This window comes from Penicillium verhagenii (assembly GCF_028828195.1).
Source record: "Penicillium verhagenii strain IBT 33310 chromosome Unknown utg000005l_segment0_segment0, whole genome shotgun sequence".
In the NCBI taxonomy this organism is placed as follows: Eukaryota; Fungi; Ascomycota; class Eurotiomycetes; order Eurotiales; family Aspergillaceae; genus Penicillium; species Penicillium verhagenii.
This window is the reverse complement of record NW_026643169.1, coordinates 2,400,415-2,424,343: the sequence shown is the minus strand read 5'-3', so window position 1 is coordinate 2,424,343 and position 23,929 is coordinate 2,400,415. Positions and strand designations below refer to the sequence as shown.

At 47.4% G+C, this 23,929-nt stretch overlaps 9 protein-coding genes across 9 annotated transcripts; 7 read left to right on the top strand and 2 right to left on the bottom strand.

Annotated features, from left to right (window-relative positions):
* Window positions 1-397: 397 nt before the first annotated feature.
* N7466_004427 (putative Phosphoserine phosphatase) lies at window positions 398-1,443 on the bottom strand (the record flags this gene model as incomplete). Its single annotated transcript, XM_057163824.1, has 6 exons — window positions 398-534; window positions 595-743; window positions 804-1,106; window positions 1,160-1,236; window positions 1,289-1,302; window positions 1,356-1,443. 6 exons carry the CDS (start codon window positions 1,441-1,443, stop codon window positions 398-400), a joined length of 768 nt encoding a protein of 255 aa, XP_057022505.1.
* Window positions 1,444-1,600: 157 nt separating this feature from the next.
* N7466_004426 (tRNA (adenine-N(1)-)-methyltransferase) lies at window positions 1,601-3,147 on the top strand (the record flags this gene model as incomplete). Its single annotated transcript, XM_057163823.1, has 4 exons — window positions 1,601-1,796; window positions 1,853-1,999; window positions 2,053-2,123; window positions 2,188-3,147. The coding sequence occupies 4 exons, from the start codon at window positions 1,601-1,603 to the stop codon at window positions 3,145-3,147; spliced, it is 1,374 nt and encodes a 457-aa protein (XP_057022504.1).
* Window positions 3,148-4,447: 1,300 nt separating this feature from the next.
* On the top strand, window positions 4,448-6,094 carry N7466_004425 (cytochrome P450; the record flags this gene model as incomplete). Its single annotated transcript, XM_057163822.1, has 5 exons — window positions 4,448-4,457; window positions 4,570-5,168; window positions 5,255-5,413; window positions 5,526-5,819; window positions 5,882-6,094. The coding sequence occupies 5 exons, from the start codon at window positions 4,448-4,450 to the stop codon at window positions 6,092-6,094; spliced, it is 1,275 nt and encodes a 424-aa protein (XP_057022503.1).
* Window positions 6,095-6,636: 542 nt separating this feature from the next.
* N7466_004424 (kinase-like domain-containing protein) lies at window positions 6,637-7,648 on the top strand (the record flags this gene model as incomplete). The annotated part of the gene is made up of 2 exons (XM_057163821.1): window positions 6,637-7,032; window positions 7,115-7,648. 2 exons carry the CDS (start codon window positions 6,637-6,639, stop codon window positions 7,646-7,648), a joined length of 930 nt encoding a protein of 309 aa, XP_057022502.1.
* A 908-nt stretch (window positions 7,649-8,556) lies between these two features.
* On the bottom strand, window positions 8,557-10,864 carry N7466_004423 (CCR4-Not complex 3'-5'-exoribonuclease subunit Ccr4; the record flags this gene model as incomplete). The annotated part of the gene is made up of 2 exons (XM_057163820.1): window positions 8,557-9,746; window positions 9,808-10,864. The coding sequence occupies 2 exons, from the start codon at window positions 10,862-10,864 to the stop codon at window positions 8,557-8,559; spliced, it is 2,247 nt and encodes a 748-aa protein (XP_057022501.1).
* A 3,858-nt stretch (window positions 10,865-14,722) lies between these two features.
* On the top strand, window positions 14,723-15,913 carry N7466_004422 (class I SAM-dependent methyltransferase; the record flags this gene model as incomplete). Its single annotated transcript, XM_057163819.1, has 1 exon — window positions 14,723-15,913. One exon carries the CDS (start codon window positions 14,723-14,725, stop codon window positions 15,911-15,913), a length of 1,191 nt encoding a protein of 396 aa, XP_057022500.1.
* A 1,554-nt stretch (window positions 15,914-17,467) lies between these two features.
* Window positions 17,468-18,661, top strand: N7466_004421 (thioesterase family protein; the record flags this gene model as incomplete). Its single annotated transcript, XM_057163818.1, has 3 exons — window positions 17,468-17,807; window positions 18,071-18,240; window positions 18,305-18,661. The coding sequence occupies 3 exons, from the start codon at window positions 17,468-17,470 to the stop codon at window positions 18,659-18,661; spliced, it is 867 nt and encodes a 288-aa protein (XP_057022499.1).
* Window positions 18,662-19,122: 461 nt separating this feature from the next.
* On the top strand, window positions 19,123-20,742 carry N7466_004420 (MmgE/PrpD family protein; the record flags this gene model as incomplete). Its single annotated transcript, XM_057163817.1, has 4 exons — window positions 19,123-19,470; window positions 19,531-19,668; window positions 19,765-20,543; window positions 20,610-20,742. The coding sequence occupies 4 exons, from the start codon at window positions 19,123-19,125 to the stop codon at window positions 20,740-20,742; spliced, it is 1,398 nt and encodes a 465-aa protein (XP_057022498.1).
* Window positions 20,743-21,654: 912 nt separating this feature from the next.
* Window positions 21,655-21,894, top strand: N7466_004419 (uncharacterized protein; the record flags this gene model as incomplete). The annotated part of the gene is made up of 1 exon (XM_057163816.1): window positions 21,655-21,894. The coding sequence occupies one exon, from the start codon at window positions 21,655-21,657 to the stop codon at window positions 21,892-21,894; it is 240 nt and encodes a 79-aa protein (XP_057022497.1).
* Window positions 21,895-23,929: the final 2,035 nt, after the last annotated feature.

Genomic DNA, 23,929 nt, shown 5'->3' with positions numbered 1-23,929 from the left:
AGAGCCGGGATGCGCAGTGTCGCATGATGCCCCCGAGAAGTATCAGGATGGAAGTGTCTCAGGCCAGAAGAGGACCAGCAATTTTCAAGGTCAACTCATTCAAACCAGATCATAAAAGTAAAGAGATGGGAGGAAACAAGTCGAGGATCGCAATTGTTTTTGGGGGGATACCGTTTCGACGCTTGGACCCGCAAGGCGGTCACTTACAAGTTACTCCTGACAAGTTGACTCCTCCTACTTTGTCTCTCCGTTTTGATGCTTCATGTTTCTTCATTTCTATCGTTGCTTTGGATTCTAAATACATAAATTTGGTCATTGGTCATGTTCGATTTGCGCCACTATACTAACCAAAAAAAGGAGAAATTCTAAGTCGATCTATATGATCTATATCCAATCATTACGCAGTGCGCTGCTTGGCCACCTCACTGGGAGACACCTTTCCAGCAAGAATATCCTTTGTGGTCGCCAAGATTGTGGACCAGTTCTGGAAAGTGGTGTATGGCATTCCTCGGCGCTCACAGAAAGTGACCAGATCTGGATTTATGTTAGTGACAAATTCCGACTATGCTGTAATGTACGACAGGATTGAATTACCTTTGCCCTCCTTCGCAAACAAGAGGTTGGTCTCTGCAGCAGCCGACAAATCGGACACACCGTCACCAGCATATAGAAGAACAGGGCGTTCTCCATCGGGCAAGGCGGCGTACGGCTTGATCTCCAGAGACTTGTCGTGGCCAAAGTGACTAAATGAGCGCAAACATGAGTATACTGATTTAATCAGGGCTTATAGTCAGGGGTATTACCTCTCATCATGGTACACGATCTCCCAGCCGCCCTCGCTGTTGATATCCTTGCCGTCGCGGCCGGTCACCTCGTTAGAGATGATGGTAAGATGGCTACGGGGCTCGTGACCCAGGAACTTCTCAAGCAGGGCGGCGATGATTGGGCGCATACCAGAGGACAGAATGACAATGGGAACATTGTTCTCCTCAGCCCAGTAGTAGAATTCCTCAAAGTATGGGTCCAGCTTCATGTTCTTCAATAGCGTCTCGGTGCACACATCGTACGGGGTCTTGATGCTTGCGAGCATCTCACGGAAGGCGTCACTGGACAAAAACAGTCAGGAATTTGTGACGAATGATTTGCATATGCTGCTCACCGGAAGCTGAGAGTCTCATCGAGAACCTGCTTGTTCAACACACGGCGGCGATCGGCGCCGAAGCCCAGGTTGTCGATCTAGCATATTTTAGTATTCGGAGGATGAGATAAAAGCGTTCGGTCGACGAACCATGAAGTCATTGCCTGCAATAATGTTAGCATGGGCCTTTGAGCCTGAGATGTAAGCAGTGACTTACTGTCATCGACGGTAATTGTACCATCGAAATCAGTGAAGAAGATAGCCTTGGGCTTGGTCTCCATGTAAGGAAGTGCGACGGACCCCATTGTGATATAGTAGAAATGTGAAAACAGAAAAAATACAGAAGACCTCTATATTCTATAGTCTTTTCTATCGTGGATAGACAAGTAGAGCAATTGGAGAGTCGAAGAGAAAAGACCAAAAGTTCCCCGGTGAACGAGGGGCTGAACCAAGGCCGGGGACATGTGGGGCACTAAAGGGCCAAATAGAAAAGTGGATTTGGAGATTCATGTCATTTTTAGCTCCAACATGGCTCGTCTACTGCGGTCATTACAGCGATTGCTGGGAAATAACCCCAGTCCCGCAATCTCTATCACTCCCCCAATTTCTAGTGTCGCCCGAGCCCGATCTATTGATACCGACTTCTCTATTATTAAAGGTATGGACGGGAATCTCCCCTTAAGAGAACCGCAGATTTTCCTAACACACGCGCAGAGGGTGACCAGGTCTTATTACACACCAAACAGCCCACATTGACAAAACCATTGAAAAAAGGAGGCAAGACAAATCTTCGTCGAGGACATCTGGATCACGATCGCGCCATTGGCAGTCGCGTATGGGACGCAGTCCAGGCACACAAGGGTAAGAAGCCGTTTTCGCAAATAATTTCCAGCAACGCGATTAACACCCAGCAGGTCCAGATGTTCGATTGAGCCTTCCAACCTTAGAGGAATATGTCACACTGACTCCTCGCTTGGTGACACCGGTATGTGCATCTCCGGGGGAGAATAAGAATCAAAGTACAAAAGACAGTAAACTAACAATCGCAGATCTATGCCCATGATGCCAACTTGATCGTCTCCCTCCTAGATATCCACACCTACCCAACCGCCCCAAATGATACCCAACCTCCGATCGAGATTCTCGAATCCGGGACAGGACATGGATCCTTGACATTACATCTGGCGCGCGCCCTCCACGCCGCCAACACTACTCCACCGCCTCGGCCAACCCGTTCACAGATTCAGTATGTGGCCGGCCGGAATCGAAGCCCAACGGAGAACTCTACACCAGAACCAGACCAGCAAGTCTCGACAGAGAACGACCCGGCACAACAGGAATGGGACGCGTGGCGGACAGAGCGCGGCGCCATAATTCATACAGTGGACGTTTCATCAAAATTCGCCAAGCTTGCCGAGAAAAACGTCAACGGGTTCCGCCGCGGAATCTACTCGGGCAGTGTTGATTTCTATGTCGGCGCAGTGGAAGAATGGATTAACGCGCAAGTCGCCCGGCGCGCCAAACCGGCTGAGCCCGTGAAGCCCTTCTTGACATACGCTATTTTGGACATGCCATCTGCCCATGAACGTATCCCATTAGTGAAGGATATCATTCATCGGGATGGAAAGCTGATCGTTTTTGCGCCTAGCATTACGCAGATTGGTGACTGCGTACGGATGATCCAGAAGATGAACAGGCCCTTTGTCTTGGATCGCGTCGTTGAGCTTGGCTCTGGACTGACTAGTGGCCGAAACTGGGACGTTCGTCTCGCTGTTAAGAAGTCTGGCTCCGATCCTTCAACTTGGGAATCAGCTACCGAAGGCGAGGAAGCTGTTCCCGCTGAGGATGAGGCGTCGGATTCGGAAGCCATTCCCAGTGTGGAGCCTTCGGCCCCAAGTTCTGCGTTTGATGAGTCAAATTCTGTGATGGTCTGTCGGCCCAAGGTTGGTCTGCGCACCATGGGTGGTGGGTTTGTGGGAGTTTGGCGTCGTATCGAAGATCGCTCTTGAGAGCTGCATACTCCCGTCATAATGTAACTATATAGATCTCGTTTGTACACTATTTAGTGCCGGCATATTTGTACCATAGAAAAGCATCTCAAGCATACACTTATATAGTACATACTAGTACTTTACTATACATAATGTATGGATTTCAAAAGTGAAACCTTGGACATCTGGAGCTAGATCACCAGTGCCGAACACTGTGACTGAGCTGACATCTATTGAAAAAAGTGACTGGTTGGAACCCCAGAAATACATGCCTAGGTATGTTAGTAACTAGTAGTTGTATAATGAAATCATTTAGATATGATTCGTTCTCAGTGAGTAGTAGGGGTTAGAATACTCCAATCATCTCTCTAATTTCACATGCTTTGTGAGTCTTTCAATCGAAAATAATTGGTAGACCGCCATTCCTGCGACCCCGCTATGGACTCGGGGGTAATGAGTCCTCCATTGTAGAAGACGGGTAAACCCCCGAGCTGGGGCTCAATCCAGCCCGTCCCGTAGCGGACTAGGGCCTAGCTTACCACAGACGTGGATTACCCCCCTTCCAGGGCTGTCGCTGACAGCTGGTAAGTGCACTTGGAATTCCTGTCGAAGTCCGAGGAGATAAGTGCCAAGGACCCATCCATATTCAACCAATAACCAATACCGACATGTCGCTTCGGCAGATCGAAGCCACGAGTAATATAATTCGACCTTCTAAGTGGGCCTAGCAGCGTGTCGCATGTCCAGGCTAACTATATGCAGAGAAGATGGGCGGAGTGCATGCTTACACGAGTACAAGTACATAATGCATGTGTACCAGTAACTAGTACTAGGGCGTGTTAGAGCGTCTTAGGCTCCCCGAGCCTTGGGCGTTCAGGCCTTTTAAAGTAATCCTGCAATCCTGCACCACTGAAGGTTTAATTTGTTCAGTTCTTTGTTAGCGACGATCGTGTTTACAACTATGGCTTTGTCGGATGTGCCATGGTTCATCCTTGGACATAGCGGCCATATTTTTGGAGCAATCGCTGTGTCCTTTGTGATTCTCTTGCTACAGTATGCAGTTAAGAGTGGCCGTCCAAAGAATTTCCCACCTGGACCTAAGGGGCTCCCCATTATAGGCAACCTTCATCAAATAGCTGTGGAGAAGCTATATCTACTGTATGCATATAAATCCTGCCCATACTAACTACTAGTAGACTTTGTCGGTGATTTCGTTCATTAACACAAGCTAGACAAGCCGAATGGACTAAGGAATATGGTACCATCGTTGGGTTCAAGATAGGTCCTCAAAACGCGGTGGTCCTGAACAGCTACCGTCATGTCTCAGCGTAAGTCACTTCTCCGATATCCAGATAGGCAAACAAATCAACCTCCTCAAGCAATCCATCGCAACCAATGGACGCTCATACAAACCAACCAGACTCTACGACAAGCGCGGAGGAAAATACTCCGGTCGCCCAGAACTATACGCAGCCCAACAACTCATCTGCCCCGACAACATCCACATCCTGCTAGCCCAATACGGGTCCACCTGGCGAGCAATGAGAAAGGCCTTGCAAGGCATCCTGAGTCTAACCGCCATTGATGCACTGCATCCAATCCAACTAGCAGAGGCCACCCAAAGCATGTGCGACTTGCTCGACAACCCCGAGGGCTACTACGACTCCATCCGGCGCTATTCTACATCTGTGGTTCTAGCATCCGTATACGGCCAAAGAGGCGAGAGCTTCGAGTCTCCCAAGATCCAGGCTCTATACAACTCACAGTATCGCTTCAGTCGGATCCTGGAGCCTGGTGCTACGCCTCCCATCGACGCGTTTCCGTTTTTGAGATCATTGCCTGAATTTATGAGCCCCTGGAAGACGGAGGCCAAGGATATTCGGAAGGTCCAGAGTACACTTTACTTCGGTCTTGTGAAGGAATCGAAAGAGCGGCGCAGCAAGGGTGTTTTGGAGCCTTGTTTTATCGAGAGACTTATCGAAGGCCAAGCGAAGAACGGTCTTAGCGATGCCCAGATTGCTTATTTGGGCGGTACTTTGGTAAGATTTCCTGACGCTGCGAGCAATTTCTGTAACCTGTATAGATAAACTTTGTGCTTTGTCTGTGTTGCTGACATTCGAGATAGATGGAAGCTGGATCAGATACCACTTCATCGGCGCTGCTCACTTTCATCCTTGCCATGACACAGCACCCAGAAGCCTTAAAGAAAATGCAAGCAGAGTTGGACGAGGTCTGTGGCACTGACCGATCGCCAAACTTCAGTGATTTGGCCAAATTGCCTTACGTACGGGCATGCATGAACGAGGTGGGTAACCCCCCCCCCAATATCATTCTCTGCGCCTGCGGGGAAACAAACAGTCTTCTTATGTAAACTGAAACTAACTCGTCTTCAACAGGGTCTTCGATGGCGTCCAGTTGCACCCGGTGGTGTTCCCCACAGGCTAACCGAGGACGACAGCTACGAAGGGTACATGTTGCCCAAGGGCACAATCGTCTTCCTCAACGTATGGGCCATCCACATGGACGAAAGCGAGTATGACGAACCACAGAAGTTCAAGCCGGAACGGTTCTTAGACAACAAATACGGCTGCAAGGGCCAGGACGATGTAGATGAGAATCGAAGAGCAACCTATAACTTTGGCGCGGGTCGTCGTGTTTGTCCTGGTCAGCGCATGGCTGAAAACTCACTGGTATGTATGCTGGATTCCCAAGGATACGAGTACAATTGTACTAAAGGTGTTTTTTTTTTCAGTTGCTTAATATGGCGAAGATGGCTTGGCTGTTTGATATTTTGCCCGTTGGCTCGGAACCACTCGATGTCAGCATTCGTACGGCGTTTACGGACGGGGTTCTTATTGCGCCTAATAAATTCCCCGTGCGATTTGTCCCTCGTTCTGAACAACGTGTCGCTGTTATTCGGGCTGATCTTGAAAATTCGATGGAGCTTTTTGCGCGATATACGTAGTGGCTCATTTGAGGGCTTGTTTTGATATAGTTCAAAGACCTTGCGGATTTAATAGCTCTGCCTTGATATCTTGCCAATTCCTCCTAGAAGGATGAAAACACATTCTGATTCCAAGGTTTCCAACCTGTTTGACTGACTAGTCTTACCTGCCAGTAGGGCCACACTCCATTATTCCCAGGTACTTGCGAATAGTTACTAGTAGGTATTGTTAGCGCGGAAGGAATACAACCGCTGCTCAGGGAAAGGAAAGAACGGAGAGAGAAAAGCACTGGATTGGCTATGGACAATCTCTCTCGGGGGGATGGAGAGAAGAGGGAAAAGGAAGGAAGGAAGCAAGCACTGGATCTAGATATACCCAGAGGGGGTCACCTGACCCCTCTCTAAAGGTATATATGCACATCAATAGGCACAGTTGTTTACATGATAGTAGCTGTAGCCCTAGACGTCCCCTCGTCGGCTCACGTGCGCGAATAGCTTACCCCTCTTGGTGTCTCAAGTACTCTCTCATGCTCTCTACCACAACCACCTTTCTAAACATTGAAATGACTAACCCTTACGAGGCGGACCCAGAGAAAATCCCTGCGACTGACTTATATGCGGACGTACCCTTCTATGGTCGATATTGCCCGAAACCTGATGACTTCCACATCGATCATCAGCATGTCAATTCTTCGACTCCGGAGTCTTTGAAATATTGGACCTCGGTCATTAATCTTTGCACTGAAGAGAACCGAATTTATCCTGCAGATGCAGGTGGCCGGGATGTTTTCGCTCTTGGTAGCATAATTGTGAAATCAAGCCATCTCCATGCGCATCAGGATGTCCAATCCCCGGAGATTGACTTCTCATATGCTGATGCAAATGAGACCCGGGCTATTGCTCTAGCAAAGACTGTCTTAGGTGAAGTCCAAGTTCCAGAAATTTTCTTTTTTGGCAACGTAATTACCCTTCTTTTTCCTTTATTATCCTCTCCCTTTTTCTTTATTAAACCTACCAACTTACATATATATCATTCAAAAGATCAACAGTCGTCAAGTACTTATCCAAGAACGGCTTCCAGGCGTTGGATTATGTGTCGCATGGCCTTATCTATCAAGAAAACAAAGGAATTGTTTCAAGGAACAGGCTAGGAGGATCCTCCGTCAACTTCACACTATCAAGCCAACTGGAAACCTCAAAGCTAGTGCTCGCTCTCACGTCGTACCGGACCCCAACATACTCAGTAATGATCGAATCAATCCGTTAGAAGGAGAGATCGTTTTCTCAGCTACAAATCATGATACAGATATGAGTTTCATGCACAACGATTTGACGCAATCCAACTGCATTGTTAGCAACGACGCAATCGTGGGCCTTATTGATTGGGAAATGGCTGGATTTTTCGGTTGGAAAACCGCTGGCGAAGTCCATCGTCGGATCAGAACCCCACAACGAGAGCATTTTGTGAATGCCAACTTGAGTGAGGAAAAGTTGCAGGATATGATGTTCTGGAATGACCTATATGAAGAAAGTGTTTCAGAGGATTCGCCAAAGAAGACTTCGATGTCTTCTTAATCATACCAAAGTTCTTTGAATCTTTTCGTCTCTTATTGAAACATTGAACTGCGGAGGTCTAGAAGGCTACGTAAAAGTCGACGGTCAATCAATTTTCTGCGATACCACAAATTGGTCCCAGAGCGTACTCGTTCTTACCTATCGAAGAAACCACTTGAGTTTCATCCTTATGCATATAGTTAGGAAACTGTTGGTATCGTACTACCTAGTACTACCTAGTAGGTACTCCCACCTGGGCAATGTCAGGATCAACCTTGGAAGGGCTACAACTACAATGGAATAACAGAATTAAGATAGCCACGCTCTATTCACGATTAATCGTAGGCACGGCAGAACAAAAAGTACATGGATCAAGAACGCCCATCGCCAGGCAAAAACAAAAAGCAACCTCAAGCCCTTCGGCCACCTGTTCCACCTGAACACCAACCCCTCTACCTAAGTCATGAATCCGTCATATGACGTTACATATTAGGCGAGATGTGAAACCGAGAGATATCAGGAAAACCTAACGAGAAGAGCAGTGGGACAAACACAGAGAGACGGAGGATGCGGGAAAGCAAGACTGGCACCGTAGACTACTTCGGATGGAGATGTTTCGGTAGCAAGTTGAGGAGGGTGGGTGGATGGATGGAGGATGAGGAGAGCAAGAAAACAAGACAGCAAGGAGATAGAAAAGAGAAGAAAGAGATAAGAAGACATTCATAATCACGGTGAAGAAAAAGAGACACACTGAAGAAAGATAAATGAAAAAAGACGACGTTCCAAACAAGACGGTAGGATAAAATCACCCACTGCCACGAAAGATTCCGAGATAATCAAAAAAAGAAAAGTGAAGAGAAAAAAAACAGCAGAAAACCCGACTACAGAAACACCCATCTCCAAAGATTCATATGCTCCGATTCATCCCATCAGTGTCGTTGCGGCCCAAAGTCTGCCTCCACAACTTTACCCTTTTTACCTTTAAGAGTAAACTCCGCGAACAATGCGATATGGTCACTGGGGAAATGGAAGTTGGGGAAACCTGGCACCCGGCGAAGGTATTCCTTATCCACTTCTCCAAGCAAGGCGGACACACGAAGCGTGTTCGATGAAAACCACACGTAATCCAAGATGTCCTTGAAGTCCGGGGTGTAATTTGTGAAACTCAGTTCACCGATTGAGTCGTAAGCGGACTTGAGTTGGAATGGATGTTTCATGCCGACTGTGCTCAGATTTCCATAAAGACGGTTCTTCAGCTCTGGGTGGTCTTCATCAAGTCGTCCGCTCGCAATCACAGTGTATGCTGCAGAGCCAGGCGCCGAGTTGAAATCACCACACATCAGAAGTGGGATCTGATCACCACAGGAGTATACCTTTGATGGTGCAGGCTCCACAATTGGTGCGTTCTCAAATCCGCTTTCCGCCTCAGAGAAGCGGAATGCGGTCTTGTCTGTGCAAGCGGGCCATTTGGCGTACTTGTCCGAGAGATTGGTGAGTTCCTCCATCAAAATCGCAGTCTGGATGAGCTTCACGTCACTGAATGCCGGATCCCAGTAGAGATGGGAATTCACAACCATAAAGCGGGCTCCAGTTTGACGGTTTTCGATGAAAATGACAACTGCAATGTGGTCTTTCTGCCAGAGTCGATTGTAGATATCATCCTGACCCTTGGCATCGGGCCGCCGAACGGCAGTTTGACCGAAGTTGATCAGATGCTTATCCAAGAGAATGTACTTGCTTCCCTTAAAGAAAATGGCGCAACCGTCGATTGCCTTGGCGTCTTCCTCTTGCATACCCATGGCACGCCCGCGAGGCCAAAAGACACCCTTGTAGTCACTGTAGGCAAGCTGTTCCCGGAAGAAGTTATTGTAACTTCCTTGGTCAACCTCCTGAAGACAGACAATGTCTGAGCTGTGGGATCGTAATTCGTTAAGGATGAGGTCACGACGGAACTCCCAAGAGAGAATGCGCGAGGGGACATAGCCGTAGTGAGAGGCGGTGGCGGAGGAGTCACACAGGGTGTTGTAAGAGAGGACGGTGATTTTCTCCGCGGGGCTGTTGTTAGAGCTTGCGGTTTCATCAAGAATCACCCAGTCACGATCGGGGGGAGGTATGTGTACTAAACAGAGACAAAAAACGTTAGAACCAAGAAAATTCGAGAAAAAATCGCGACGACATACCGGGCATCTCTTCTCTAAGATACTTAATCAGAGCTTTTGTCCCATCCTTCATCATCCGAGACTTGAGAACCTCATTTAAAGGGTTGCCTTCAATGCCTAGCGTGTCCAGACGGTAGAGATATCCCATCTCGTAAGGGAGGTTGCGAATGTTATTATCAAAGACATAAAGCTTCTTAAGATTGGTCAACATGCCAATCTCTTCAGGAAGCTCTGTTAACTCATTGCCGGAGATATCAAGATGGGTTAGCTTGCGAAGTTGGCCAATTTCAGAAGGAAGCGCTTTGAGCTTATTGTGGTTGAGGTACAGTTTCTCAAGGAACTTGTAACCAAACAACGAGGCAGACATGGCACGCAAGCCCTGGCCACCAAAGTCGAGCGCGTTCCACCCCTGTCGTGAAGCTGGCTTGGTAATTGTGGCTCCAGTTCGTGCATCAACCGTGGTTTCGCTCGCGTCTGTCTGGCTAGCGATAAGCGAAATTCCCTTGGATTGCTGTGCCATTATCCTGGCATAGTAATGAGGGGAATTGGATTGTCGCGACTCCGCATAAAGCTGGAGCTGCTGCTGCCAATGCTCGCTCATGGAGCCCTCCATCTCGTCGTCGCCGACAGCCGGACCGCCATTCTGGAGATGATTCTGGTTGAATTGAGTGTTTGATGCGGGTAAAACTCCAGCGGAGTAGTTCTGTTGAGTGAAAGTGTGGGTTGCTTGTGAGTGGGTTGCGTGAATTTGTTGTTGTGTATGGTGCGATTGGAATTTAGTGATGGGCATCCCACCAATGCCAGCATAGCGCTGTTGTTGGTGCTGGTGCTGGTGATGGGCCTGGGCCCCATTCATCACCATGTGTTGGCCTTGGTACATGTTGAAGGGAAGTGCGGCTGATTGAGTAACGGGGGGTGATCGAGAAGGGGAAGGGGTGTCGTGGTTGAGCTTCAGTCGAACCGGAGAATTGGTCCCGTTTGGAATTGCGTGTCGTTGGTGGGAGTGATGCTGTGGTTGTGTTTGGAAGGGAAACGGCCCGGCCCCAGGCTGCTGGAACCTGTAGGTACCATCTGCCATTTAACGTGGCAGACGAAACCGTGGCTGATTTCCCAGGTGATTGACCGGGGGGCAGGTGGGGGACGCGAAAGTCGGGTTAGAGGAGGTGACAAGAGGAGTGAAGAATCGAGCACGGTCTCTTCTCTTCTTCCACATAGAGTCCCGCAGTGAAGTGAGCCCCGATTGGAAGAAAGCAGTGGACGCCAACAGCCGCTGGCCTGGCACGAACGGATGGATTGTGGGTTCGTGGTCCGAGTTGAGGTTGAGATACCTAAGGGCGGAGGACGGGCGGAGTCACAGATCGCTTAAGATAGCAATCTGAGGAGGGCGAGGAAAGGGCAAGAAGTCAGTGAGAAGCTCAGATTGGTCAGGGGCAGGGCACTAGGCTTGTTCATACGATTGTCTCTCAGTTTGCGGCGTTGTAGGCAGAGCGGTCTTGGGTCGAGATGACAGTCTTGGGCGGTTTGCATCGAAGGCGGGAGGTTTGGATCACGTGACATCACCTGTCCGGATCCATTGCCAAGACCGCCTTCCCATCTTGGCTCCGCCCAACAATTAGTCGCATACTACTACACAGTATCAATTTCTTGCATCGACGAACTCGCTTCAAGTACTTTAAGATTTTCACAACTCAAAAGAGTGAGATTTCATGTTGTTTTCCCACTTGGTTAACCAAAATCTCATGTTTAGTCAAATTTTGAGTGAGCCTTTTGCCACTCCGTTGAATCCAGGGATAGAACTGATTTCTGCCTTGTGGATCAGGCGGAATATAGCAATCGACGTGTCATTTCTCAAAGTGAAGCCGTGGTGAAGAAACGGAAACCCTTGACCATACTGTGAAGGATAAGAAGTTGGAATGCGTCCAGAAAGAAATCATCGCAAGCGTGAGAAGGGTTTTATCCCGAAAGATGTCCTTGAAACTACGGCGTGTCTCTGAACATTCTGCTTGGAAGCTCAGTGCTGTGTGACACAATAAAGGTAGCCTATGTACAATTTACACAGTTTGAATACTCTATCCCTTGGGTTTGCAGTATTTATAGTAGTATAAAATGATATTGATCGCCTTCTTCAAATGTTTCAAGTGCTGGTTAGATAGTTGTTTTACCACCTATGAAGACCATCAATTGATCGATTGGCTCTGTCAATTATTGGGCAGAGGCTCTTATCTGCCCCTCAATTTCAAATTCAAGGCGACGAGGTCGTGATCAAACCTTCTGGTATTACTAGTAGGTAGTTAACAAGCTATGTACCGTGTCTCCCAAAGCTACGTCTCCAAGTATGACCTTAGAATCACACAACCTAAAGGCTATCAGCACTTGTAGTGGACCGTCGACAACCGTACTAGGCCATTTTTAGATCCTGCAAGACGACTGGCCAACAGAAAAAGGTTATTCACTTGCACTATTGATGACCCAACCCAAATTTAGGATCGGATTCGCAGATGCCAGTGGGCGCATGAACAGAATCTCAGGAGGCGGAAACCGCTGGGTCATGCGTGGCCAAAAGAACCCCACCTGGACCTCGGAGAACCCCTTGTACATAACACCCACACGGTTGCTCCGAGGGGCGTTTGGACCAACGCCGCCATGTCCGGGCTCATCATCTGCCCAGACGGCTATACAGGTCTATTGGAATGCCTCGTATCTGTATTGTGACACTAGCATCTGAAGGGTCTAAGCCCCCGGGGGGCTCAGGGGGGCAAAGAACAAATATTCGATCAGTCCACCAGGACATGGCGTCGGATTAAAAAAAAACCCTTGGAAGGTAAAAAAGTACGAAAGTCCCGAGTACGAATTTCCAAGCCTCAAGTGCTCAGTTCCTCACCCTGCACATATGTGGATCGGATCGAGTCGACTTAGGTACTCCGCAATGTCTGACAGGCTGCAGATACTATGTACGGTACGGCGTCGACTTTCAATTCCGGGGATCACGGATGCTTCTTTATAAAGTTTAAACGGATCTAAACAAAAGAAATCCCAGATGAGGCGGGTCATGGCGGGATTGCAAGGATACGGATTAGAGTCGGGAGAGAAGCCATGGGGTTGGGAAGCACTACCGACCGTAGGCTACACTTAGATATGGGCACGGATATCAAGTAACTGCTTAGCTTTGTATATGGCTTGTTTAGGTATTGGTGGACATGGTAGGGATCTCCGCTGCCCGTGTATTCACGTAAGTTGGAAACGGTATCGAAAAAAACCACAGTTAAGGATTCGATGTTTTTCGGGAAAAAAACCACCAAAAATATGTACATTCAAGTACACCCAAATATCAAATATCGGCTTTAAACACTGAGTACCTAGGAAGGCATTCTGCTCCGTACTTTTGACCGTTTGATACGCTATTCCGGCGCACTTCCGGAGTAGACCGAGTAGACCGAGTGGATATTATGACTATCATTTTCGCCTAAACTTGATTTGTAGGGCATAGTGGCGAAGAAGAAGGAGAAAAAAAGAGTCAATTGGAAAAACAAAACAAAAACAAAAAACAAAAACCGCCACGGAGTTTCTGAGACGAACTGCTGAACAAAGTTGCCCCTGCACGTGTCAACGCACGCACCGGTCCAAGATCCTTGCTGGAGAAGAAACCCAGTGGATTATTAAATATTAAAAAAAAATAATGAATAATACTGAGCAATATGAACAATATGCCCCTCCAAGAGGGGTAATGAATTAAAATTATTGGGATATATTCACATTTTCCAGATGTATTTTTTGTACACATTTTACCAAGTATTTCTCAGTTGACGGACATAACCGGATCTATGTCTTAAAAAAATCCCTATAAACTTAGGCTTTAGTCTTTGTTTCAAATGTTATGGAGTAGCTCGGCTAATGATAGAAGTATATCCTCACAAGCTTTTACCATTTTCGGCGAGGAAATATTTGAAAAGTTTGGGCCATAGCTCATAGTGGACCAAGAAACAGAAAAAAAAACATTTTGGAAAGAACTCGAGTCATGATGTCAATGATCCTTCTTTACTAAGTAACACCTGCCGCTGCGGGTTAGACAAGCCTCGCTACTCCGTACTTCATTTTAGCTTGCAGGATTCAACGCCTCGCGTGCCTAATCCTGACAAGAAAATTTTTCATACCTTGCTTTGCTCCTTTGAGATTAGTCGAAACTTGAGCAATACTTGTCATTGGCGGGGGAATTACTCTCCTGGGTTTTTTTAAACCCCAAAAACCACCCCCAAACGTCCCCTTAGTGCACCATTTTATGTTTTATATTTTTAAAAAATATTCAAGTACAGTTATTCACCATTACGTGAAAAGACGAACTAGCTCCTCTTCTGGACTCAAGTGGGGACTTAGTTCAATGCCACTTTCGATCCAGGGGTCGGGACCAGGCCGTATGCTCATTTCCTTCCCCCTCCTCTGTTTCTTGATTTTTCCTTCCTTGAGTCTCTATAGAGATTTCGGGTTTGATTGGGAAGATTCCAAAGACTTCTCTTCAAGGTGTGGATATTGATTGGTATTTTTTTATTTTTTATTTCTTATTTTTTTCTTCTTTGAACGATTCCATTACACCATTACACCATATTTCCCGAACCGCTTTGAACCCTCCGAAATTGCTACATCATCCTTGCCCTATTTACTACCGGGGAACTTGGAAACTCTTCATCTTTTGATCTTCTTATCGTTTTGATCCTGTTGGATCTATTTTTCATCTTCTCTTCCTGGCCTCTTTCCCATTGCTTCCATTCCGTATATACATCTTGTCCGTGACGAAAGAGTCAACTGCACAAAAAAAAAACACAGACAAGAATGTCTCACAGCTCATGAACCTCCCAATTGCACGTCGAGAATGCGACCGACTGCGGAACCACATTAAGAGTCAACGGGGATAATCGATGAGAAGTGTGAATTGGACATGCACATGGACATTATGACGACGGGAATAGCCTCATTCGCGGCCGCCACGCCTTCGGGCTCAGATGTTCACTCGAACCTGAGCTCCACCTTTGCGGCAACCTCATCCTCATCCTTGAGCTCTTTGACAGACTACTCCAACTACCCTCTGGCACGACAGGGCGACCGCACTTACCTCCGCGACCCGGAAAACCTATACCCTCTACCATGCGATCAACCCGAGATCCACCGCCAATCCCTGCGCACAATGATGCTGCTGCGCGTGTTCGGCGGCCCGTTTTGTAATCCCTACACGGCCAATCGCCCGCCGAAGCGCATCCTGGAGATCGCCTGCGGGTCGGGCCTGTGGTCCGGACTATGTCATGAATTCTTTGTCCGTCGCAGCCAGCCCGGCGTGGGCTTCGTCGGAATCGACTTCGTTTCCTTGGCCCCGGATCTGCGCAAGCAAGGAATGAACTGGCAATTTAAACGACATGACCTCCGAAAACCTCGCCTTCCTTTCCCGGACGACTACTTTGATTTTGTCTTTATTAAGGACGCAGGCATGTGCCCGTCTAGCCCGGCGCAACAAGCCTCAGGTCTAAGTGAACCACTGCGGGTATTGAAATCGGGGGGCATCTTGGAAGTGTGGGACTCGGATTGGGTATTTCGCTCGCTGCTGCCCAACCCGGCACCAGCCCGGCAAACCTCGTCGAAAGACCAGGAGCTTGCCGATTCAACTGCTACCTATACATATTCATCCGCCACGCCCTTCACAAGGGCCCAGAACAAATATCTGGTCGACTATAACTCCTGGGTCGAGAAATCCTTTGACAGGCGCAAACTTACAGCTCTGCCTTGCGCCACCATTGGCCTGTCTTTCAATTCCGAAGTCGACCTATTAGAGAATGTGGACAGTCGCCGCATCGCAATCCCACTCGGCGATATCCGGTGGGAGCGGGAGGGCCAAGGAAAGGATTCCAAGGGCCGTCCACGCAAGGCATTGACTCCAGACCAGATCTCCATCCGTCGAACCGCTCTTCTCACAGTGGTCCAAATGATCGAAGGATTGGAACCCATGCTCATTGAAGCCAGTGGGAAAAGCCGCGATGAGTGGGACCGGTGGTGGGCCGCGATGACCACAGACCTCTTTCAGAAAGGCGGCCTCGCTAGTGGCGAGTGTCTCGAAGTGAGTGCCTGGTGGGGTCGAAAGAAATGAACCCCATCTCAAGTCAGATTCCGGTGTTTCGGTGGGCGCACAAGTAAATCATTGAGTGTGCTTCGTATTGTTGATACCCCCTCAATTCGTGAATTTTGTTTCTTCTCTTTTCTTTTCTTTTCTTTTCTTTTCTCTTCTTTTTCTTCTTGCCCTGTCTTCAAAATCTTGGTTTTCTTTTTTTGGTCTTTCCACTTTCTATGCATACTATATGACCATTTGAGAATGTTCTATCCTGGCATATAGGCATCACGCGGCCTCGTACCGCTGTTTCAGTGTTCGGTACCGCTTCAAATAGTACCTGGAGAATTTTCGTCTTGTCAGCATCTGTTGATAAGCTATGTGTCGAGGGGGAGAGCAAGCTGTGCTCGCATTATGATATGATGTATGACCAAAAAAAAAAGAACGTGTGGATCAAGACCTCCGTGTCTAGCCAATGTTGCGTATATAGGCACGCAGAATTTAGAAATGACAGAATGATATATTCGAATCATTACCGATCCAAAAGATGGGGAAAGTAGAGTGAAACTCGGTAGTTCTCGGGGTGAATCCTTACAGTGCTTCGACTTCTGTAGACTCGGAAGAACGCGCATCAGCCACTGTATGATGATTGGACTGGACTCTGAATCTGAAACAGCAGCCAAGTGGACTAGTACTGACCTTTCTTTACAAATTCCGCCCTAGCAATCCCCTTTCGAATCTGTTCTTCATCTTCCAGATGAGCCTGACCCGCAAATGCACGGTGGAGCCGATCTCGAAAATATTTGTATCCCAGTGGATATTCGCGTCCTAGCCAAAGGAGTTCTTGACCGATCTTGGTGAGCTCTTGCGATAAGGTATTGCCTTGGCAATTGCACATGATCATACCTTTGTACACGTTGATCACTTGCCGGCGTAATTCCGGGGCGACCATTGTCAGCCTTTCCAATAATAGCCCGCCTTGTCAATTGACGTGGGGCTATGGCCAAGGTTGGAATATTGGTTTTGGGGGGTTGTAAAGGGAAGGAATTCGGTTATCGGTGACGTCGGACAATGCGGAGAGCTGTTTACCGGTAAGACGCGGCACGGGATCCAAAACATCGTTCAGGAACAAATTACTAGTATCTCTCAAGGTTTTATATGCCTTGTTTTCTTCTTTTTGATAAATATTTCTTGGATTTCTCAAGATTTCAATATCTGTAACATGACTGTAATCTACAACCTTGCAAAATATGGATGAAATACTTTCATCTTATTTATAATATAGACGTACTAGTGCCTGGTACCCAGCAGGTATTATCTATGTGAAGATACCCAGTATCAGTATCGTTGAAAACGATAATCTGAAGATATATTGAAAAAGTAACAAATATGGTCTCTGAATTAATTTATTTGTTCCTAAACTAAATGTCTCCATACGCCATTTATCGCATACCCGCCGTCATTCAAATGTCGATTGTTTGAAGGGGGTTCTGGCCGAGCCATGGGCCCAAGCTTTGGCATGCGCCTTGGCCGCGGCTATGCGATCATCCAACTCCAACTCACCAATCACTCCTACTCAGATCCCACTCACAAAAAATGATACCCCGATCCGCCCCCTTGGGGCAACTGACTAGAACCTCATATCTTCACTCAGCATGTCGATTTCTCTCAAAGACCACAGCAGTTCACAATGCCCCGGCCCCGGCTTCCGAGAACCCGCCCGCACGCCCGCACGCCATCAACCCCCGATGGCTTACAATGATGAAGAGGCGGATTGGGAGGTGTATGATGTTTGGTCTCAGACCGGCCCAGATTGATGAAGGTGGCAAGATACTTCAGCAATTGGCAAGAGACTGGCGGGAATTGCTTGCAGGAAGCGAGGGGTTCTTGACAGATGAGAAGCGCCGAAGCTTGTTTCGGCATAGTGTGGTGTGGGGTGAACAGGTACGATATGAGTTCTTGTTGTACTGGCTACTAAATGAAATGGGAATCTCAGCTGATTGGCATTTTTGTTTTATTAGGACGTTATGGTGAGTTTAGGCTCTCCCCATCGCCTTCCATGAATGTGGTTTGGCTGACGTTGGATCTAAAACATACTTACTAACACACTACTACTTCCTAGGGTACGAACCTCGAATTTTGATCAGAATCAAATTATTGGCTCCCCGTCAAATGAAACTAAAAGAAACTTTTAAATAGGACATGTCAACAACGTCACGTATGCCCGATACGCCGAGTCGGCCCGAGTAATTTGGACACGCAACATGGGAACTCACATCGACCCCGAACACAAGAAGGAATGGCTCAACATGGTAAACTCAAGAGGAATTGGGCTCATTCTGAAAAGTCTCAGAATTGAATATAAGTTCGTAAGTCTATTCTGCACCCACATGTCTTCATAAGCCATTCGAATGACCCTCGAAACCACTCCAGCCCATGAAGTCGCCCGATAAGATTACTGTCTACCAAAAGCTCGTCCGTGATCCCGATTCTCAAAATGCGTCGAATTCCGCCTTTCAGCTCGAGGTCTTGATTTTATCCGAAGCTCGTCAGCGGCCCGCAGCTCGGTGCTATGAGGAGAACACCACTTACAACTACAAAAGAAACCAGAAAACTTCTCAGCTTCCACCATTTATTCTCCAGCAGTTCAGATTGATGTGGGAGCTGCAAGAGAAGGCAAAATCGGAATGGCAGCAGCGGATCTTGGATATTGAGAGCCGAGTACGGACACTCGAAGTTGAGAGCTGGGACCGAACTGATGCTGTTGAGGACAACGGCTCTGCAAGCTAAAGATACACCAGAGTCTTGGCCAGATGCCGTATGCTCCATGAGCACAATGCGACGAAGCACGCTGTACTAGCAAAGAAACTTTGGTTTAATGAAGTAAACTTCTGTAATACATACAGCAGTAAAAGTCCCCTTGAAATGCATACGGGGTTGCTTCATACTAGTACTCAATCACAAATTCAAGCCACAGTACCAAACTTGCGGACGTAGAAGAACAGCATTCATCGGCTGCACCCCGCGATTACTCCCGCCAAAACCCAATCGAATCGACCCTACAGATCCACCACTGCCCCACTAACCTAAGTCGCCTACTTGGAACAGCATTTACCTCGGAAGACTCGAGGGGGTGCAAACCAGCATCCCTTGCGATGCCTCTCTTTCATTTATCACATTGACTTGTTTCGATAAATGCCATTGAAAGCTAAATTCCTCAACATCACATTTAAAGACCAGCCAACGTCAACATGTCTCAAACCACTAATTCAAACTTATCATCGGACGAAACACGAACCGACCGCCTAGTAAACTGGGCATCCAGTCTACAGTACAAAGATATCCCCGAAAATGTGGTCCAAAAAACCAAAGACTTCTTTCTAGATTGGCTCGGCTGTACAATTGCCGGCCGTCATCACCCCGCTGTTTCCGCCATAGCCCAATTCGCAGCCCAGATGGGCCCTTCAAATGGCAAAAGCGAACTGGTCGATGGCTCGTTGAAATTCACGACCAGTCCAGCATTTGCCAGTCTGATTAATGGTGCTTCGTCGCATGTGGTTGAGCAGGATGATCTTCACAATCGGAGTATCATGCACCCTGTAAGTTCCAAGCTTCGCACGTGAGATCCATGTACTTGACTCTTTCTAACTGGTCAACAGGCTACTGTCATCTACCCGGCTGCTCTAGCCGTGGCACAGGAAGTAGGTGCCACAGGGGAGGAATTCATCGCTGCTTGCGTTGTGGGCTACGAAGTCGGTTGCCGCGTTGGAGAGTATCTGGGCAAGAGCCACTACGAGGTACGTTCTTTGCTATCGATAGGAAGCCCATCTTTCTTCCTCTTATAGATCTCCTTGCATTATGATATGAAATACTAATTAATCCACTTCATGCAGCGCTTTCATAGCACAGCCACAGGCGGCGTCATTGGAGTCGCAGCCGCCGTCGCCCACCTATTAAAGCTGGACGCGACAAAGACGCTTTCAGCAGTTGGAACAGCCGGCACCCAAGCAGCGGGCCTATGGCAATTCCTGCTCGACGCAACACACTCAAAGCAAGTGCACACAGGCAAAGCTTGTTTCGACGGGATATTCGCCGCATACTCCGCCCGCGACGGTCTCCTCGGACCACGAGATATTCTCGAAGGCCCGCGGGCAATGGGCATTGCCTTGGTGCCCGGCGACACCTACCCCGAGGCAATTGACCAGGATCTGGGCTCCGACTGGGCGATTCTCAGTTCTAGTTTCAAGTGGCATGCGTCGTGCAGGCATACGCATCCCAGTGTGGACGCACTGCTCAGTTTGATGGAGAAGAATAATGTTGTCTTTGAAGATATCGAGTCGGTGGTTGCGCGCACCTATCAAGCTGCGCTGAATGTACTCGGTCTCAGCGGGAGTGGACAGACGGTGCATCAGAGCAAGTTCTCGATGGGCTTTGTTTTGGCTGTTGCGGCCAAGAAGGGACAGGCTATGATTACTGATTTTACGGAGGCGGATTTGGTGGATGGTGAACTGCGGGAGTTTCAGAAGCGGGTTACTATGGAGTTGGATGAGGTGATTGAGAGTAGGTTTCCGAAACAGTGGCAGGGGACTGTGATTGTGACATGCAAGTCTGGGGCGAAGTTTACCGAGTCGGCTGAGTTTGCGAAGGGAGATCCGGAGCTGCCATTAACAAAGTATGATATTGTTTCTGGTCGTGTTTTGTTCTTCATTGGTACATTTGGGCTAACTGTTTGTTTTAGGGATGAAATTGAGAGAAAGACGAGGGCCCTTGCAACTTATGGTGGGTTTGCAGACGTCGAACGCGTCAATCAGCTGATTGAAAGGGCTTGGAACTTGGAGCGGGAGACGAGTCTCCATGGGTTTGTCTTTTAAATCCAAAACTGCACTATATTTCGAAATCCTGTATATAGTAGTATCATCATATAAGGGCAGGGCTCTTTGAGATCTATCAGACGTCGTAATAGCCACTAATATCGATCGGCACTGGAGAGGAATCTCAAGTTAGCTTAAATACTATGTAGACAACTGCCGGCTGCGTGTATGACTGGCGCACTAGCCTTGGAAATTGGCAAGAAAAATGAGCGGTGTTTCCTGATAGTGTTTGAATCAGATTATCTTTCACCTTCAAGCTATTGTATGTGCGTAGGACTTTTATGCGCACAGTTGATGATGGAAGTGCTGGTATAGCGCATAACTTCCAAGGTTGGAAGTTCATGCATGCCTGCCCAAAGATGCCAAACCGGCCTGAGTCCCGAATACTCCGGTAGGTGTGATCACTAATGCACGGCACCTTATACAGTGAGCTACTAGCCTTGAATGATACAAGTTCAAATGTTGATGGACTCTAATATGCTTTTTCGGGGTTATAAAACCTCTATTAATCTCTCATGACGCGTGGAAATGATATCTGACATCTGAGGCCCTGCGGGGTTCCCGCCACAATATTTAAGATGTGGAAGCTTCCTGTTGCTGGGTCTTTTTAGACAATCATTGCAAGGCCTAGCACCGCCAGCTGCTTAGTACTTCTAGGTAAGTTCAGTGTTGCATCTCCAGTATACCCGGTCTTTAGTTTGAGAGGTACTGATTCAAACTTCGAAGTCTCGCCGGGGCCAGAAAGTCCAGGAACAGCCTTGGGATATCAGACAAACATTGTTGGGCTCCCTCGAGCGGGATCACATTGATCAAACGTGACATCTAAGTATGTGCACTCTAAGTGTTGATTTATTTGCTCTCTGTTTACTGATCGTATATGTCTTTTCTAGAGCACCTGTACTACGTACCCACATGGCGACACAGGAAGATATGCCTGATAACGTACGGGAGAATGTGCCGAGAGATGCCATAGAGATAGAATCTGTGGATAGTGAACATAGAGAAAATGTTGACGATGAGGGGGAAGGAGAGGAAGAAGAAGGTGGCAATGAGGACGGCTACGATTATGATGGAGGTGAAGACGAGGAAGAATATTTGGAAGATGAGGATGTTGACACCGATGAGGGTGATGTGAATCCGGATGACGATTAAGTAATGAGTATAGATACTAGCTTGAGTGTTTTGAGAGTAGTTGCATCTCAATCTTCAGTGAGCAGGACGTGATCTCTTCTTCATACATATTACTAGACATAACAACCCATTTGACATGACATGCCTTCGAGAATACTTGAAATTTTTTAATTGAAATACTTAGCTCTTGAAAATATCATATGGGGTTTTAGTGCAGCGACTATTGTCAACATAATCAATAGTAGGTAGAATGCATTGAACACTATCGAGTCCAAGCTGGACATTAGCCTTAGACTCTCTGGGGTTGAGCTCTGTGATCATTGAGAATCGCTAACTGTTGCACATTCCAAGGTTATAGGTCAGTCAAGTTCTCCTTGGAATTTTACTGAAAATAACTAAATGTATCTTTGTTCCCATTATCAGTATGCGAAACTATTCCAAGGTGGTAGAGAATCGAGATTATGGGACGCTAGGAGAAATCCCAATCATGTTTAGACACACCGCCAGCCCCGGGCTTACCCTAGTAGCCCAATAAATAGTCCAATTGGTATCCACCAATTGAATTGTGGCTTGAGCGAATAATGCGTTCTACGTGTTTCTTTCAGAAAAATGACGAGGCATTAGTACAGTATGTGAGCTGCGAATCTTACTCTGTATACTGTGTAGACAACTATACTCCAAAAATATCAGAAGCGATACCACGGGTGGAGAAGGAGCGGAAGCAGGTCCAGTAAGATTGAAGATCGGCGCAAGTGTCGAACCGTTTTTTTAACTTATCGGCTTCCCAAGGGGAACGAAAAGTCAAATCGGGTAAGTGGCACGATGGGAACCACATTTTCATGGAGCCCCCTAATACCAATGTATACTAGCAAGTCTCTTCTATCCTGTTTTTTTTTTGCATGAAAAAAACTGAATTATAAGGTAGCCGTGGCGTTGGAGATGATTGACCAAGCGCGCAGGGTCTCCGTAAAAATGTTACCGCATGCAAAAAGAAGAGATGGACAAGCCTGTCCAAGACCAGCCGGGCCGCCGATCCATACCGCATCAGTGGCTGATCTACGAGCGAAACCTTGATGCCAAGACTTAAATTCATCCTCGGGAGGGGTTGAGTTGACCTGGTGAGGTTTTGGCTTTTGAACATACTTGTCACTGTCCTCGTGCCAATGATCTGTTGAGGATAATCGGAAATCCGATCTGTATTTCTGCCACCAATCCTATACTCCACCTTGGACGGAGTAAAATTTTTTTCAAATCTTGGATCGTAAGTTGGTCATTGCGTGAGAGCGGAGCCTCCAAAAAAAAAACCAGAGCCGAGACATGTGAAGACTTTGGAGAAGGGGAAAGAAAAAAAGAGAAAAAGAGAAAAAAATCTCTGTAGTGATGAGGCCACCCATCAGTCTAGCCATGTTTGTGTAGACTTCTGCATGTGTGCTCGTCCGAGAGACTTAACCCCCTCAATGATCATCGGTTGGTATCCAGGATTCGTGTCGCCATGCATGTCCCCAGGTTTTTACCTGTAAGGATGACCCCGCAGCATACAAGACTAAGGGAACGGGTGAATGGCGATCCTAAACATTCGTTAGGGTTCGATATCTACCGCTTTTTGAGTGTCTGCCTGTGCACATTATTCACGTTATTTTCCCTGCAGATAACATACGGCCAGATTTAACCTCGTACTCGTAATGTCGTAAAAAAAAGAATACCTGGCAAGTGGCAGAACCTGAAACACCTCCCAAATGGATCTAGTTCAGATCGAGACCCCCGTCATCAATAATTATAATATGAGATGGCCCCCAAAATGCTTCTTACATACCCTATTCAGAATATGCTGATGCGTACGTATCCCGAGTGCATAACTAGTAGGAACTGCAGCAACGGAAAGGGGGTGGAATCTGTAGTCCGTATAGTCCGTATATGGAAAAGCCGGAGTCGAACATCAACAAAAATATAATGGAGAAAAAAAGAAAGTCATGAGAAAGTGAATGAAGATTAGATGTAATTCTAACAGGAATAGGTGAAGAATAATCTCAGGATAAAGTTGCTTGTACTGGATCGT